This window comes from Bison bison, unplaced genomic scaffold (genome assembly GCF_000754665.1).
Source record: "Bison bison bison isolate TAMUID 2011002044 unplaced genomic scaffold, Bison_UMD1.0 scf7180017864349, whole genome shotgun sequence".
Lineage (NCBI taxonomy): Eukaryota > Metazoa > Chordata > Mammalia > Artiodactyla > Bovidae > Bison > Bison bison.
The window spans coordinates 7,639,611-7,656,913 of record NW_011494921.1 but is presented as its reverse complement, the minus strand read 5'-3'; the positions used below and the strand labels follow the sequence as shown (position 1 = coordinate 7,656,913).

Below are 17,303 nucleotides of genomic sequence, written 5' to 3'. Positions count from 1 at the left end.
GGCTTGGCTTTTAAACGGTGCCAAGTTGCTCCGGCATTTTCTGTTTTGGTATGAATGACATAACTGAATTACTTCATGAGCTGCTACTTTAATTCCTAAGGGTGGAAAATTCCATGAGTTAATTTAATTTGGATGTAAAAAATATACATGAAAACTCACTCTTCCTGTGGACTCCCCTGTGAAAGATGCGAGCCAGTTGCTGAGCTGCTGTGCTCCGAGGGGGGCTCCCACCCACGGCAGCCTGCCTGGCGAACTGCACCATCGCACCCTTTCCTTACTTCCATTTGCGCGCAGAGGACCCTCGATGTTCCGTGTATTTTTTTGGATCCTGTATATTCTATGGCGCTGTAATGCCCCGTCGAGCCTGACTGTTGAAACCCAATGCTGACTCTACTATGCGCTCAATGACACCTTCTCCAGGAAGTGTTCCCTGGCCATCCTGAAGGCTGGTCAAGGTCTGCCCTTCTCCCGAATCACTTCTCAGGTGACTTAACACATTATCGACCAGGGGATTTCTGCAGAAACTCACACACATGGTCAGCAATTTATGTAAGCGAATATGGAAACGTCTCTGGCAATAATGTTTGGGTAACAAAAGACGGATTAATACATCTCTGGTTACTTAATCATTCCACCCTGCATGATAGTTGGTTAGGCACACACTTGTATTACTGTCCTCCCAAGGCCTGTGGGCTCAGAAACTATCTCTCACACATTTATGTATCCCCCAAGGACCTGAAGCAGAGACAGTGCAGAATGAGTGGAGAAACATCTGTGTATTTTCTAATCTATACAATACAGATTCTTTTCAAAAAATCTGCTTTCCTGAGAAAACGAGGGTAATGTTACTTTTTAAAAATGCACAGGTTGTATCTTCTAAATTATGGACAGTTTAGCACTGGCTCCAACAAATTATGAGGATAACTGCCGTCGGAAGCATTTTCCTGCTTTTTCCTCTATTATTCAAGAGGCAAGCAAAGTCAAAGTGTGTTGAAGTCATAGAGACTGCTTTAAATGTGTTTTTGTATTTTAAAAGCAGAGGAGACAACTGCTGGGTTTTATGCATTTAAAGTTCATGACATGATGGTGCTAAACTCTGGAGGAAAATTAAAGAACTGGGCTTGATTTGTCCTGGAAGCAAGGAGGAAGAGACTTTTTGGGGTTTGATGCAGATTGACTGTCCCATTTCTAGGTCATAGGGCCTGAATTTGAGTAAAATGGGTATTAGGGGAAGAAAAAGAGGATATACCTAATTTGGACCCAGTGCTGTGAGACCTGGGCACACAAGTTGCTGGACCACCTGTCTCAGGGGTTGTTAATGGAGAGTCAGTGGTCTCCAGCCAGTAAATAGCTGGATTCAAAACCTCTTGACTTGTGCTTAAACGAATGCAGAAGTACCACATGGTGAACGCCAGGATTCTAAAACTGTTGTAACCAGTCCAAGGGCAAGAGGACTTGTCTAGATAAGTCAGACAGAAAAAGACAAATGCTGTATATCCTCAGGAATATGTAGAATCTAAAAAATGAACTAAAAGAAATGAGAGAGTAGAATGGTGGTTGCTGAGGACTGGGGGCAATGACGGAATGTTGGCTGAAGGGGACAAACCTCCAGCTATAAGATGAATATGTTCTTGGGAATTTAATGTACTGTGTGCATGCTCAGTGGTTTCAGCTGTGTCTGACCCTTTGTGATCCTACGGATTGTAGCCTATCAGGCTCCTCTGCCTCTGGGATTCTCCAGGCAAGGATACTGGAGTGGGTTGCATTTTCATCTCCAGGTAATACACAGCATGCAGGCAGTAATTAACAATACTGTATTATACATTTGAAGTTGCTGACTGACAGTGGCTCTTAAAAGTTATCACCACCACCACCACTAAAAAAAAAAAATATCTGAATTATGCTTGGGAATACAGGTGGCAGGTGTTAACTATCTTTATTGTGGTAACCATTTTGTAATATATACATGGATCAAAGCGTTGTGTTGTGCACCTTAAACTTACCTATGTTAGACGTTTAATAATAGCTCAATAAAGCTGACACAATTTTTAAAAAATATATACAAAGAGAATTTCTTCAAGTTATTTTTCCTCTCTGCTTCCCCCCACCCCCAAACAAGTTTTCTTAAAGTACAATATGGATACAGATAAAACCTTTCAGTTAAGGTTGCTAATCTGCTTTCAGAAATTTTTGATAATTGTGGCGATTAGGAGAGATGGTGGAACACTACAGATAGGCAAATATCCACATTAAAGAAAAAAAAATTCAACATAGAAGCTACAGATGGATGATGTTGAAGACTAAGATCATGGGTGAAATCCTATAACATGCGATTTAAAAGATGATTCCTAAGTGCTCTGAAAGAGAGGCAATGAGCTCTCCAATTCATTCCTGTTCCAGAAGAACAAGTCTTTCTGATAAACCTCGCTCATGGGAATGAGGCACACCTTGCATTCTGTGGTTAATTTACCAACAACAGAGCTACAGAATATGTGACTGAATGAGGACCTAAAGGAGATGTTGGAACAGACTAAAGGCTGCTGTATGAAATTTAAAGGCATTACGTGGAGTTCTATACTGGTACAACAAGTGTACAAAGCCAGTTGACAGACATGTGGCTGGCTGATGGATTTCTGATTACAAGTGCAATATCTGGCAGCAGGATGATGACGTCATCAAATGCTGCCAATAGGATGCTGCTGAGTGGCCTTTACTGAAGATATAATGTGTTGAATGGGTTTGGAGATAGATCCATCCAAGTCCACACAGTCAAAGCTATAGTTTTCCCAGTGGTCATGTATGGATGTGAAAGCTGGACCATAAAGAAGGCTGAGTGCTGAAGACCTGATGTTTTCAAACTGTGGTGTTGGAGAAGACTCTTGAGAGTCCCTTGGACAGCAAGGAGATCCAACCAGCCCATCCTAAAGGAAATCAACCCTGAATATTCACTGAAAGGACTGATACTAAAGCTGAAGCTCTCATACTTTGGCCATGCGACGCAAAGAGCTGACTCATCGGCAAAGACCTGGATGCTGGGAAAGATTGAAGGTGAGAAGAGAAGGGGACGACAGAGGATGAGATGGTTGGATGGCATTACTGACTCGATGGACATGAGCTTGAGCACACTCTGGGAGATGGTAAAGGACAAGGAGGCCTGGTGTGCTGCAATCCAAGGGGTTGCAAAGAGCTGGGATATGACTGAGTGAATGAACAAGAACCACCACCCAAGCCTGCTGATGATTCCCTGGGCACTGTGTTCAAATTTTGAGATTCTACACACTACAACGTCCCGGGGGTAAGGGGAGCATTCTTTTTAAACTGGCAAGAATGTGGTGGAAAGTGACAGAGTCAGAACTTTTCTTTAGGATAACTATTTGAAGATACAGATGTCTAGCCTTAAGAAAAAAAAAGATCAGACTGTCTTCAAACAGTTGAAATTTACTCAAGTATTTGTTGAGCTGATTTACAGGTCACTCCAATGGGCAGAAAAATAAAACCTTCACATTTAGGGATATTAATTTGGGCTGCACATAAGGAAGAATTTTCTACAGTTTGATGGAAATGGGCTTTGTGGTCATTTAGAGCTACTCAGCCTTGGAGGAAGGAGGCTGATGGAGAATTGTTCACTGCTTAGCAGGGAATTTATAGAGGGACATTTATAGATGGAGATGACCCCTTAAGGTCCCTGAGACTGTGTGGTAAAAATTGCTTAGAAATGAAGTATGTGCTCAAATACACACAGAAACTTATGGAATGAAAATCCTTGAAAACCCAAGAGGAACAAGGTTGAAGATGCCTAAATCTCTAGGGATCAGAGATTTGTTGAAGAGGTCCATGTCGAAACAAGAGTTTTCTGACCACTGCTACTTCCATTATGATGAACCAATACACGCTGCCCATGGAATCACATCAGTGCCCGATGAACTCTCCTGTTGCCAAAGCTGAGTGGCAGAACTAGATAGCAACATGGTGCAAAGAGCCAAGGGGCAACTAAAGAGTTTTCTTGGATTTCGTTAGTTAATAGAACATATGTATTATTAACACCAGCCACAGTTTTGAAATTGCTACAGCACTGGGTGGAGAGGAAGCTGACTGCGGCGGTGTAATCTTTAGTACAGAGAGTGCTGGTCCCGCTGCTGGCTTGCCTGGTTTCTAATCCTAGCTCGGCCATTAACCAGACAGCATCCATACTTGAGTCACTTCCCCTTTTGGGGCCTCAGTCTTCTGCAGTAAAATAAAAGTAACGGGCTAAGTGACTTCCGTGGTGCTTTCAGCACCTAAAATTCAGTGGTCCTAATTCTTAAGAACTGTGAAAGCAGAACTAATGTAAACTGCTTATCCTCTCAAGTCCTGAGTGGTAAAAGCTCTCATATGTGTTTAGTGTCAGTGAAATTAAAAGGTGCTTCTTCACCTAATGACTGTTCTTCTGATAAATTCTTTGTAATCCAAAGTCACACTAAAAACATCACTGAAAAGCAGGAACACAGGCTAAGACAGGCTTGCAGCCGTCGTTTCTGAAGTGTGTGCTGCAGTCACCTAGGAGTCTAGCATGAGGCCGCAGGTGATGCGGTGGAGAACAGGTGTGGGGGGGGTGAGTTTCACAGGGCCCCCCCACCCCTCAGTCATCCCGGGCGACTAGGTCCTCAGGAGATGACTGCTCCTACCAAGCGACAGCCGTGATTCAGAGCTGGGCCCCCGCTCTCCTGTGAGTCTTAGGACACTGCTGCAGCAGCCTGTTTTTAAATATATATCCTATCCTACGAGACTGGGACCCCCCTGATGGTAGAAACCACATCTTAGCATAGAGCCTGGAATCTGGTAGGCTCTAAGTCATTTACCAATGACTTGGTAATTGTTTTTGAAATGAATAGATGGGCTTTAAGCAAAAAGGGTCTGGGAACCACACTAACATGATGTATTAATAGTATAGGAGCTTTTCAGCTGAGTGATACCACCATTGCTGACTCTACTGACGGAGGAGTCAGGAGAGGGGAACAGAGCCACATAAAGATATTTTTGATGTGGGTTTCATTCTTGTTCATTAACAGAGGAGATGAGGTCATCTGAAAGACTTGTTTTCAGGGCTCATTTGTGGATCTGGATACTTCATGAGTAACAGACAGACATATCTTGAAAATGGCCATTTCAATAATTTATCACAAATTCAGTGATTTAGGTTTTTGATTTAGATCAAATCTGATGATCAGAATTGATCTCTGAGGCACAGAAGGGACTAATGTCTGGATAAGAGCTTCTAACCAGGATAGTGATGAACCCAGCTGCTTCTTTGTTCTCCCAGGTTCTGAAATTTCTGTTTTGATTCCCTTAGAAAACTGGCAGGTTAGTAAGAAAAATAACTTCATAATTTAAACTGTACTACTCTGACCACTATGGTAAGGAGAGCTCATACCTTTGACCACTTAGCACAGATGCCTTGATTTAAGAATAAGCACTTAAATGGGAAGGAAATCCAAAAAGAGGGGATATATGTGTATGTACAGCTGATTCACTTTGCTGTACAGTAGAAACTAATACATTGCAAAGCAACTAGACTCCAATAAGCATTAATTAAAAAAAACCCTTTACAGAGGATAAACAAAAAAAAGTGTTTAGACAATGTGGGGTTTAACCTAGCATGCTCCCACATTGGAGGAAAGCTCTTTACCTTTACAGGTAGGTAGAGAGCTGCTCTGGGGAACTGGCCACAAGATATCTAGAAACTTCTTTCTTGTTGACCAACATTTAGGATTTAAAAATTGTGAATTCCAACCACACAAAATTAGTTCTTAAAAGGTGTAACTATAGAACTATAGATCTTGTCTGAGGAATGCTCATAACTGTAAGATACAGCACAGAAGTTAGAGTCAATGTCCCCAGAGTTTCAGTCTAGCTTCCTGACTTGAGACTAACTACTCAACCTTCCAAGTCCTGTCTTCTGTTGTGACTGCAGGGAAACAAAATGTGATACGTGTAATACATGGTACTCAAGGAAGTTACAATCCAGTTGGTTAGGCAAAGTCAGATTTACAAAAGATAAATAGGGCATCCCAGGTGGCTCAGTAGTAAAGCATTTGTCTGCCCATGCAGGATATGCGGGTTCGGTCCCTGGGTTGGGAAGAGCCCCAGGAGGAGAAATGGCAACCCACTCCAGTGTTCTTGCCTGGAAAATCCCATGGACAGAGGAGCCTGGCAGGCTATAGTCCACGGGGCTGCAGAGAGTCCGACATGACTGAGCAACTGAGGACGCACGCAGGCACGCAGCTGAGGACACACAGCTATGCGTAAGTGGGTGAGACCAACACCTGGCCAATGGTTTGTTTCACAGTGCTATGAGAATAGGAAAGAAAATGACTCTCACAGACGGAGGTAACGAGGGAAGGCTTCCTGGAAGAGGCAGAATGTGAGTGAGAGCTTTGAGAATGAGATGGACAGAGAGAAGTGGTTAGAGCAGGCCAAGCCACATAGACACAAAACAAGTCATAGCAAGGACATTCTGGTCAAGTTCTGGTCATATGCAGAGGTTGGTCTTGCTGGAAAAATTTCTGCATTGGAATAACAAAGCATAAGGCTTCCTGGTAAATGGCTATGGGCTTAAAAATCTAGGCTAAGATATATGTCTTTATCTTGTGCATAATGGGGAAGGTTTCTGAGCAGAAAAGAGCATGGCCAAATAACATCATCTAGAAAGCCGGTAAGAATCAACATTCGCTCGAGTGTTATGAGCCATGCTGCTGTGAAAAAAAAAAAAACCCCTTTCATTATCCTAATACTTAGTAATTCACTGAAGACCTACTTCAGAACTCCAAGGAAAACATTTTATGAATCAAAAGCTAAGTACAATATGTTAGCAATTAAATGAGATAACATAATAGCCCAGGCTGAACCACAGTCCTCCCCACCACGACTGCACACTGCTGCAGAAAGAAATGCTTCTATCATCTTCCAAGTGATCAAGCCATTTTGTTTTGATTTTCGGAAGGCAGGGAGAGAGGGAACAGGGAGGGGACGGAGGTCAAGAGAATTCAAAGCTATCTGTTCTTTAATCAGAAGGAATTATTAAGGAGAGTTCTAAAGGAGATTTGCTCAAAACAAAACCAGCCCCAGGATGGGTGTTAAGTTACTGCAACTCGTTTCCACTCCAGAACAACAACCGAAGGTGTGTAGCTGGGAATGAGACTCCCACCAGCCCTGGATGAAGTTTCCGGTGGATACCTCCCACTGCTACTTTATTTACTGCAGCTGGCCAACAGTTTATAGCCTGTTTCATGTATTAAAATTCAAATGTGGAAAACATTACCAGCATCCTCCTTGAATAATTTTTTTTGTTGTTGTTGTTCGGGGGGGAAGAAGGGTGCATTTTTTTTTCTCTTCCCCTTCAACTTCCTTTTTATTGTGAAATGTATCAAATGGTCAAAGGCTAGCTTCAGACTGACTAAATTCAAAAACTATTTCCTTTGTTCTGGTGCTTTTGTTTGAAAATTCATACCGGTTTGCACAAGGCAAGAAACGAAGATGAGGTCTTCTGCGCACACGTTGGGGCTCTGGGCTGAGGAGCTCAGACGCCGGGGGCGCCCTGAATATTTCTGACAAAAGAGGGAGACAGACTGTAAAGGCGCCCTTGGCTCACAGGGCAGCAGGTTTTCCGACCGTGGTTTGGGAACTGCGCTATGGATGTAGATGGCTCTGCAGTCACTCTTGATTGAATTCTAAACGTCTTCAAGAGTGAGTGTGCACCTCCCCTCATCACTGAAACTAGCAATTTTATTGCTTTGCCATCTTTTTTCCCCACCTTCAAAATCAAAGCAAAGATGCTCCTGTGTAACTCTGGCCGGTTATTTCCCCTTTTCTATTGCTGTGCAGCATTCTCTCCCCTTCTCCTCCCCCTGGGTTGGTCTAACTTCCCATCCCCAAAGATGACTCTGGTCTCCTCCTCATACCCCACCTCCAAATCAAAGAGGAGGCAATTCAAAGGTCAGATGGTTCCAAAAAAGCATCTCTGTAGAATTTATTATTTTAAAGAACCACTTAACCTACATCTGGTATTTAAGAGCAAACTTTACATATTTATGGAAAAAAGAAAAAAAACTGTCTCTGAAGCAATGCCCTGGGTGCACGCTGCATCCGTTTAACATATGCAAAACGAACACAGCTACAGAAATTAAACTATTTTTCTCTTGATTGAGAGCAGATATACAGAAATGGTTATAAGTCACAGATCTGGCTTTTAATAAAGCCAGATTTCTTAATTAAAAGCAGTATTGTTTAAACATTATAGTTTAAAGAAAGAGCTGTACAAACTGAAACCTCATATAATATGCATCCCCAGTGTATTTAGCATGTTACCTGAGGCCAAGCTAAATTAAAATCTAGATTTTCCTTTTGTTAAACTCTTAGCAACTGCCACGAATAGACAAACAATTTTTACTCAATGAGGAATTTTGAGGCTAGAGTCTAGGAAAAGCAAAAAAAAAAAAAAAAGATTTAGCTTTGGCATTCAAAAATATCTTTCCACGTTTTAGAAGTGAGTTCATTGCTTCTATTTATAAACCAGTATTTTTGGTTTCAAATTGGTTGCAGGTTTTCATAATATACAGCTCAGGATGGGACTCTTAATCTTTTATTAAGAGAAATGGAAAAGAGGGCAGAGGAATACTTCTGAAGAAGACAACTTAAAGAGCCTCAGAATAACCTGTGCTTATTTTGCATTCTCCTTTTGGAATCGTCTTTAAATAAGAGATGCTTAGTGATAATGGAAAACAGACCTTCATACACACAACTTTTTGAGAGCCTGTGAGGAACAAAACAGGACACTAAGGTGTTTGCTGGAAAGACAGGCATCTGTGAAGAGCAGAATTACACAGATCACTAACTGCTACTCATGTAAGTTCTTCGCCCATGTGGTCACCTCATATTGTCATCGTTTAACACTTTATTAGGGAGATTTGCTGAATCTTATAATCACCTGAAAAAGGGATACACTCTCAAGTCCCTTCCAGAAGTAATGGGAAAAACTGCAATTTCAAGTACAATGTGGACAAATCTGCTTAAACCTTACTCAAATACTTTTTCATCAATAGGGAGTGGTACAACTACGATACACGTAATCCCACGGTCCCACATCATCTACTGACACAGACACACCGTGCATCTCGACCTCCCACGTGCACGAAGCCGTTTCAGTCCCACCTGACTCTTCGTGACCCTACGCATTGTAAACCACCATACTCAGGAGCAGAAGATACTGATTTGACTTCTTAAACAAAAATAATAAACCCAACCAATTCACATGCGAAACCCAAGCAACGTAACATGAACCTACATTGGGTCCTTTAGCTGAAGTCACTGCGAAGAACTGAACATACCGGCAGTGACCTAAGCAATGGATCTCCTAGGTTTATACGTAAGTGAAATGAAACGATGTATCTACACAAAAAACCTGCACACTAATGTTCACAGGAGCGTTGTTCCTAATAGCCGAAGACTGAAGTAACCCAAATACCCATCGCCTGATGAATGGGCACATTTAATGTATATCTATACAATGGAATCTCAATTCAGTTCAGTTCAGTAGCTCACTTGTGTCCGACTCTTTGCGACCCCATGAACTGCAGCAGGCCAGGCCTCCCTGTCCATCACCAACTCCCAGAGTTCACTCAAACTCATGTCCATTGAGTCGGTGATGCCATCCAGCCATCTCGTCCTCTGTTGTCCCCTTCTCCTCCTGCCCCCAATCCCTCCCAGCATCAGGGTCTTTTCCAAACAATGGAATTTGGGGGGAATAAAAACTGAATGATGCTCTGATAAAGGACAAAACATATATAAACCTTGAAAGCACTATGCTAAATGATAAAAGCCCATCAGAAAGGACTACCACATACTGTGGGATTCCACGTTTAGGAAATCTCTAGAATAGGCAAGTCTAGAGTCAGAAAGGAGATTATTAGTTGTCAGGGGGAGGGACGAATGGAGCGTGATGGCTGACAGACATGGGGATTTCTCGTCGTGGGGGGTAAATTACACTCTCGTGGTGATGGCACCGTCTTGTGAATACATGGAGAACACAGTAAGTACACTGTAAAACTGAAATGGGTGAGTTGTAGGTTAAATTTTATCTCAATAAAGCTGTTTTTAAAAAAGACAAAGCTGCAGCAGTGTTATTTGAGCTAGAAATTCTAATTCTGCATGTTAACTAGCATCCCCGAGTTTCACCCCATCCCTTACCATGAGTGAGTGTCTGTTGGCGGAGAGAAGACCGGTTCCATACCCTGAGGCCAGACCACCCATTGCTCCGTTGTGAGAGGGTCCGATGATTCCGTGCATGTCGCCGTGACCTCCAGGCATGGCTGTGGACGGGCCCACCGCGTGGTTCCGGAGGACGTGAATGGCGTCGTCCAGTCTTTCTAAACGATCTTCAATTCGGCTTTGCTGTTGGTTTATAAGTGATGTGAAATTTGATTCAGTTCCAAGTATGGATATAGATTACAGAAGTAAAACCCGAGTTGACATGAACCATATTGTGGATTTCTGAATAAAATTTATTTTCCTTAAAATCATAATAAAAGTAAATGATGACTTTCCCAGAAAATGGGTGAAAACTGTTAATACTATAATTATAATTATTTTTTTGTGAACAAAGTCAGTAATTCTTCCGGGACATGGTAAGTATATATGTTTTACTATACTGCATTACCTTGAAAGAACTGAGACTTACTTTAGCAAAGAAAAAAAAAACATTTATTGAATTTAAGGAACATCCCGGCAGGCACTGGTTAAAGATTTTAAAAAATTAACAATGGAAAGGTGCCCTATTTATAGTTTCCCAATTAAATTATCTCCTTGAAGGCATATTCCCTGGGTTTCCTGAGTCACATGACACAGTGCTAAGTATCAAATCAGGGACAGGTAAACGCCTATAGACTAGTTTCTTATTGAGTACTAACAATTTTTAACTGGGTTTCTTGCCTTCTATCGATTATTACCTGTGTGTGTGTGCGTACGTGTGTGTGTGTGTTAGAGGGAATCAGAGCCTCAAAACAGCTGAAGAACAAAACTGCAAAAATTCTGTCAATCAAAGTGGTAGATTTCAAGACTGAAGAATTATAAAGACATGAATGAATTGCTCACCGGGAGCTTCTAATTTATTTCAAAGCCCTTACTATAGTAGAGAACTCACTACTCTTATACAATGAAAAAACCAACTGATCTTTTCATCCCAGCCATTAGGATCCGAGTTTTCCACAACTAGATAAGCCTACATGATAGTTTTTGGTGAATAAAATGGTCATGGAGATGTGTATGTATTTTTTTTTTTTCCTCGGTGTGACCAATAACGATACCTAACAACCATCTCCAGGGTGCACTTTAAAAGATACCATCTCACTGAATCCTCATTCTACACATGTAAGCAAACAGGAAAGACATTATTATCCCTTCCAACATAGACATGCAAATGAGGCTCCAAGAAAACTAAGTCAATTAACTGCTCAACACCACACTGCCAGGAAATGGTGACCTCAGGGTGACAACCCTGAGTCTTCAATTCTAGTGCATCTTTGTGCTAGATCATGCTAGAATCCACTCTGATTTCTGATGGGCTGTGCAAGCAGAGATACCAGCTCTCCGGCATGAGAAAAACGATTTCTAAATTATTCTCCACTGACAGAAACAATGTATGTCGAATACAATCAGTCTATGGTACAGAGCCTTCTGATTCGGTGGGCTTGGGTATTACGGGGTTTCCCTTAAACTGCTAGCCCTGCTGTTAACTGACCTTGGAAAGGTTACTGAACTTCTTTGAGTCTATGCTTCTTAGTCTATAAAACCAGAAATGATGAAATACACTTCCGAGCGTAAGCGAGAGCATGAAAAGAAATAATCCATGTGCCTATCACCTTTTCTGGCTTGCAGCTTCCTAGTGGAGACTGTTTTTGATCGCAGAGAACTGACACTGCAGTTCACAGCCATGCTACGCGCATGCTAAGTCACTTCAGTTGTCTCCGACTCTTTGTGACCTTATGGGTTGTAGCCCGCCAGGCTCTTCTGTCCATGGGATTCTCCAGGCAAGCATACTGGAGTGGGTTGCCATGTCCTCCTTCAGGGGATCTTCTTGACCCGGGGATCAAACCTGCATTTCTTATGTCTCCTGCACTGGCAGGCGTGTTCTCTACCACCAGCGCCCCCTGGGAAGGCCCTCAGAAACATAAACCTAGTCTTTATAGTTCTAGAGTTGGAAAAAACCCAGCCATGATGAATGGGTCCCAGAGAATAACCGATGGAGAGAAACACAAGGATGATGGTTTATTTGGATGTGAGCTGCAGATTCACGGGGCTTAGATGGCACTTGATTGTCTCATTCTGTGGTCATCTTATTGGCTAAAGAGAGGAGGTAGATGATTTACACACTACCGCTAGGAAGAATTCACCTCTGTATTCTCATTTTTAGATTATTCTTCATTTAAATCATAAGCCAAAAGTAAGAAAGGAAACCCTGAGTGGCTGACAACATAAAGTCAGATAGACAGGCAAATTAACAGATATGCTTACGCCCACGTTCCATCTCAAAATATGGGAAGGAAAAGGGGAAACTCAACCCTGAAGGACAGCCTCTGGCTGCCACCCGTCCGTGTGTGACTCATCCACAGACCAGACAGTGCCCAGAGCAGTGCCGCTTCATGCACGTTTCCAGCCCCTTCCTTTGAGTGGAGTGTCAAACACCGAGTCATCATGTGAGTTTTTATCATATTAATTACACTCAGGGAAGGTTTTCAGCGATTCCTTACAAGAGAAATTTAATGAAATTACTAGATTTCCATGAGAATCAAAGTGAATGAGGAGAAAAGCAGGAGGCTTCTTATTCAGAGGTCAAGAAGAAAATTCCTATAAACCCATGATTCTGGAAAGCAAACTAGAGACACAGAGACTCTCCAAGTGTTCTGGCTCCACACCATAGCTGGAACTCCAGCACTCACATCAGGAGAGGTATTTAATCACTGACACAAGTATATTTCCCCAACAAGGGGAGGAGGCCATGATCCTTCCCAGATTCTTATCTGGTTCTAGATATATAGGAGCCCTGAGGCTTCCACTGTAGCAGTAGCTGGGTTACAGTCTATAAACAGGAACAAGCATAGGCTAATAACTCTGCCTCTAACCAAACCCATGGGCTTACGTCAACCACAAGTTCCTATTAGTGAAAATAAGACTCTTGAAGAGCGAACCGGGTGGAAAAAGAGAAGCACGGCCTGAGAATGGCCAAAGTGATGGTGAGCTGATGCAACTTACCAAAGAGTGTAAAGGTCCTTCATAATTAGGAGATGATGAAGCCTGTCCTCCATTTCTAGACCAAACAGCTGTGCCTGCTGATAGGAAATGGGATTGCAATGAGACCTGTATAATCCTAAGGATAACCTTACCAACATTTTAAACAGTTCTTTTAGAAATCAGCATATTGATTTCTATCTGGACATTAAGGAAATACATGTAAACTGCCCATACAAGAATTTAGGGCCAAGGAAAACATTTTAAATGTAAAATAGGTAGACTATACATGGACTCAGAATTCTCCCAGGCTTCCTCGTAAAAGGGAACATTTAATTAATTGTGAATTTTAGCTAGAGAAATGTCCCTTTGATGGAAAACCGTCACTACACAGTCAAGGTACTTTTAAGAGTGCAAAGAGGGGTTTTCATTACACCTTCATGCAAAGCTGGTTTGTTAAAACCAAAATTCTCTCACCAATGAAAAACAGCTTTGCTACTTGTTTTTAAATGATCCTTAAGAAAGGATACGCCTTCAGAAACTTTTCAAGGAAATAAGATCCGCTAAACCAGAGATTTAAACACTCAATATAACAACATTAAGTAGTTTCTTCTGAAGAAAACACATTTTTAATGATTCACAAAACTTGAAGGTAAAGAAAGACTGCTGCTATAATAAATAGAACATGTCTAACCTATCAATTTAAAAATAAAAACCACTTTTGAAAATAATACGTGCTCATGTAGAAAACTTGGAAAATAATTGAAGGAAAAAAAAAAATCTATGACCTCACTGAAATCACAGTCCCCGATACTGCTGGCACTGTAAAAATCCATTCTTCCTGCCATTTCTGGGTGCGCACATGTGTATTTTTATGTTAAATAAAAATAGAATGTTTTGTTCAATTATTTTCAGTGAAAAAATCTGGACAGAGCCCTTGGTGTGAAATAGCAGTCTGTCCCCATCTCTGGATCTTCATCAAGTCCTCTCCCCCTAACGTGTGGTCTTTTAGGCTGGATAACCAGGACCTCAACGGTGGCCTTGTTTCAGGGTCCTCCACGTGCAGCACGTTACTCAGGCTTGGGGTATTTGTGGCATTTTCTGGAACGATGTGTGCATCGTCGCTTCCCCTCCCAACGTTGACCCGGAAGTGGACTGGCAGAACGCTGAGTCCCCTGATTCTCGCCTGAGCTCTAATATTACTACTGAAGATTTTCAGCAAATCCCATACCCCTTCTGGGCCTTCATACATCCATCTGTAAGTCAGAGCATTAGACTCAAACAGCTATTTCTCAAACTTTATATTAGATTCCAGAATATTCTTTTCCCCCCATATTATAAAATAGACAAAATTAGAGTTGCTTCGTTTGAAATGGGGAATGTGGGAGCTCTCCCTGCTCAGACTCCCTCACCCCTGGCCCCGCTGAGCTCTGTACTAGCTCAGCCTGCCTCTGACTTTGGATGCTCACACCTGTAATCGCTTTCCAGAGCCTAATAATATGGCACTAAGCCAGAAACATACAATTCTGAACTTCACTTCCCTGCCACAGGGACTGTTTCAGTGCTATTCCATTATCTGCTCAATGTCACCTCTGGCTTTCCCAGTTTCAGCACTGTCTCTCTGGAGATATGGACTGGAAGGTCCAGCTATTTCCCTCTCTCTTCTGTGACTTCCTCCTGTCAATGGAGGCTGGGGAAAGGCTGATATTAAGTCTCCCCTAAGCCCATGGCCATCAACTCTGAAAGCTCTGTGGCCAGGTGAAATCTCTGATACTTTATCAAGGAATTTACTTTACAATGGGGTCATGGGAGTGCTGCATGTAGGGAATACAGAGATTGAGGCAGCAACATTCAGGCAAGTGACTACAGTCTAAATTAAGGTAAGATCAGGTTTCAATCAGGTACAGATATGATTTCTTTTTTTTTTTTAAAAGAAGCCACCTATCCTCCTTCCAAAGAGCAGAGATAGGCACCAGACAGGGTCTTTCTGGAAACATTTATATTGGAAGGGCAATGAGCCCTTTAAATGGAGCTCTGAAGAGTGCAACGCTTTACTAACACCATTTAACAACTTATAATTTTATTATCTGAAGCCATAGGTCATGTTAACTTGTTCTATTGTAAATGGCAAACATCCCCTTTAACTACACACAGTTATGTCACAATTTATTTAAACAATTATAGTTTTCTTCAAACCTTCCAATAACATGGACTTTAAAGAGGGAATCTAAAAAGTCTGAAATTTCTGGGAGAAATGATCCTTTTGAATAGTCTATGTTTGATGACCACATAATCTGTATTTCTATTCCCGATTATGTGAACTGGTTTTCCCACTGAGATTTTTGTTGGAATATATTATTCTGTTGAATATCTTTTGCAAAGAAGAGTTTAAGAAGTAAGTTTCCCAAGTGCCTGTACATTCTAAACGCATGAAACTTTCAAGAAAAGTTTTGGATGTAAATGACTTCACCATTGCACAGCCGTGTCTGTCTCTCCCACCTCTTCCTATTGGTCTGTTCGGAAACACTCTGTTTTGAGTTTTTGGAGGGAGTGAGTTTCCCCCAGCAGCACAGGAAGCGTAAAGGGGAAACCGTTCTATAAGCTGACACTCAGATGCAGTGGGTTTACGGTACCGTACCTGAGAGAGATGGAGGAGAGCCAACAGGAGTTGAAGGGTTTGATGAAAAGCTGTTGTTAGTGTGATCTGGAGAATAGATCTTAAAACAGTGGGGAGAAAAACAACAACAACAAATCCTCATTCATTGGGAATAAATATGCCACAATTTAAACTACAAAGCATTAATGTGATTCATCCACAAATTCCAAGGTGCAAAATACACTTAACAATCAACTACAGTACCGATATTCTAAAATGAAAAACTTAATTACTTTTTCAAAAGAAGAGTTCTTGAGCTGCTCGAAGATAGTGGGGGGGAAACTGAACTGAGGTCAGCAGACCTTGGCTCTGTCCATTTCTTCCCGTGTCCTCCTCTGGCTGCATGGCCATGAAGCTACACAGATACACCAAACCTCCCTTTCTTCCTCCATAAAACAAGAGGTCGGGCAGCATTACATCCTAAGATTTTTGCTCAACTCCTTCTTCATTACATTTAAGGTATTTGATTCCAAGGCAGAAGGACGCTCAGTCTAAAGAAAAACTTTTCCTTAGCTCACAAGGCTACCATAAATCAAATGCCCCAATGATAAGGAGAATCCAACTGAAGAGACTAAACGTCAGAGCAACAGATCTCTGCTTGTATTTACAAATGATCACGTTTAGCTTTTGAAGACAATACCAGGTACACTCCCTCAGACAAGAAAGGGGTACCACTGGTCATTGGTGAATATGGAAGAAATGCTGGATCTTAGCTTAAAGCAGAGAAGCCAAGTGCTAATGAAGCAACAATTGAACCTCGGTTATGGTCATTTGTTAAAAGTTTCTTTTTCAAAATGTTTTAGAACTACCCTTTGGCAAAGTCAGTCTTAGCTGGTCAATCAACGAGCCCCCCGATGACTTTAGAGAAAAATAAGACATCAGGATAGAAAATCTATACTCTTAAAGGCCCTAAGAATATCCACAAATCCATAATTGAGTATCGCTTGCAAGATGGGAGAGACCAGCCATCCGCTGGAATCTTCAGCGTTCTCTCTTCAATTTTTTCAATGATTATTATGCAAGGAAGCTAGTCTTTCCAAAAACCAAAGCTATTTGCCATCCATTTTCTAAAGTTCTAAATGTCCACTTCTGATTAAAGTTCACCCGTCTGCCGCGGTACATCTGAAGTCCAAGGTCAACATTTCCTCACCGAAGCAAGTGCTTTCCCCAAAGCATCGCCAGTCTGGGAGCTGCCTGCCGCCCCGCTTCCTCTATTTGCTGCAAAAACAAAAGGCAGAATATGAAAAGCCAGACGGTGAGACATCGAACAATTTTCTATTCCTGGTCCATTTACTCACAATTTAATTGCATTTTTAATGCTAATTACAACACATTAATATTTAATTAGCATTAATTTGTTTGCTGAGGTAGATGTTAAATATATTCATGT

The 17,303-nt window shown here is 41.7% G+C and overlaps 1 protein-coding gene across 17 annotated transcripts in view; it reads right to left on the bottom strand.

Annotated features, from left to right (window-relative positions):
- TCF4 (transcription factor 4) overlaps positions 1 to 17,303 on the bottom strand; it is a 382,697-nt gene that overhangs the window by 18,088 nt on the left and 347,306 nt on the right. For 15 of the 17 annotated variants that reach the window (XM_010854778.1, XM_010854777.1, XM_010854775.1 and 12 more), the window contains 4 exons: positions 17,064 to 17,131; positions 15,896 to 15,974; positions 13,282 to 13,358; positions 10,222 to 10,425 (listed from right to left, as the gene is read on the bottom strand). In XM_010854778.1, the coding sequence (XP_010853080.1) occupies positions 10,222 to 10,425; positions 13,282 to 13,358; positions 15,896 to 15,974; positions 17,064 to 17,131 (428 nt within the window). The remainder of the gene's footprint in view (positions 1 to 10,221; positions 10,426 to 13,281; positions 13,359 to 15,895; positions 15,975 to 17,063; positions 17,132 to 17,303) is intronic. The other 2 variants (XM_010854776.1, XM_010854773.1) reach the window with 1 other exon arrangement.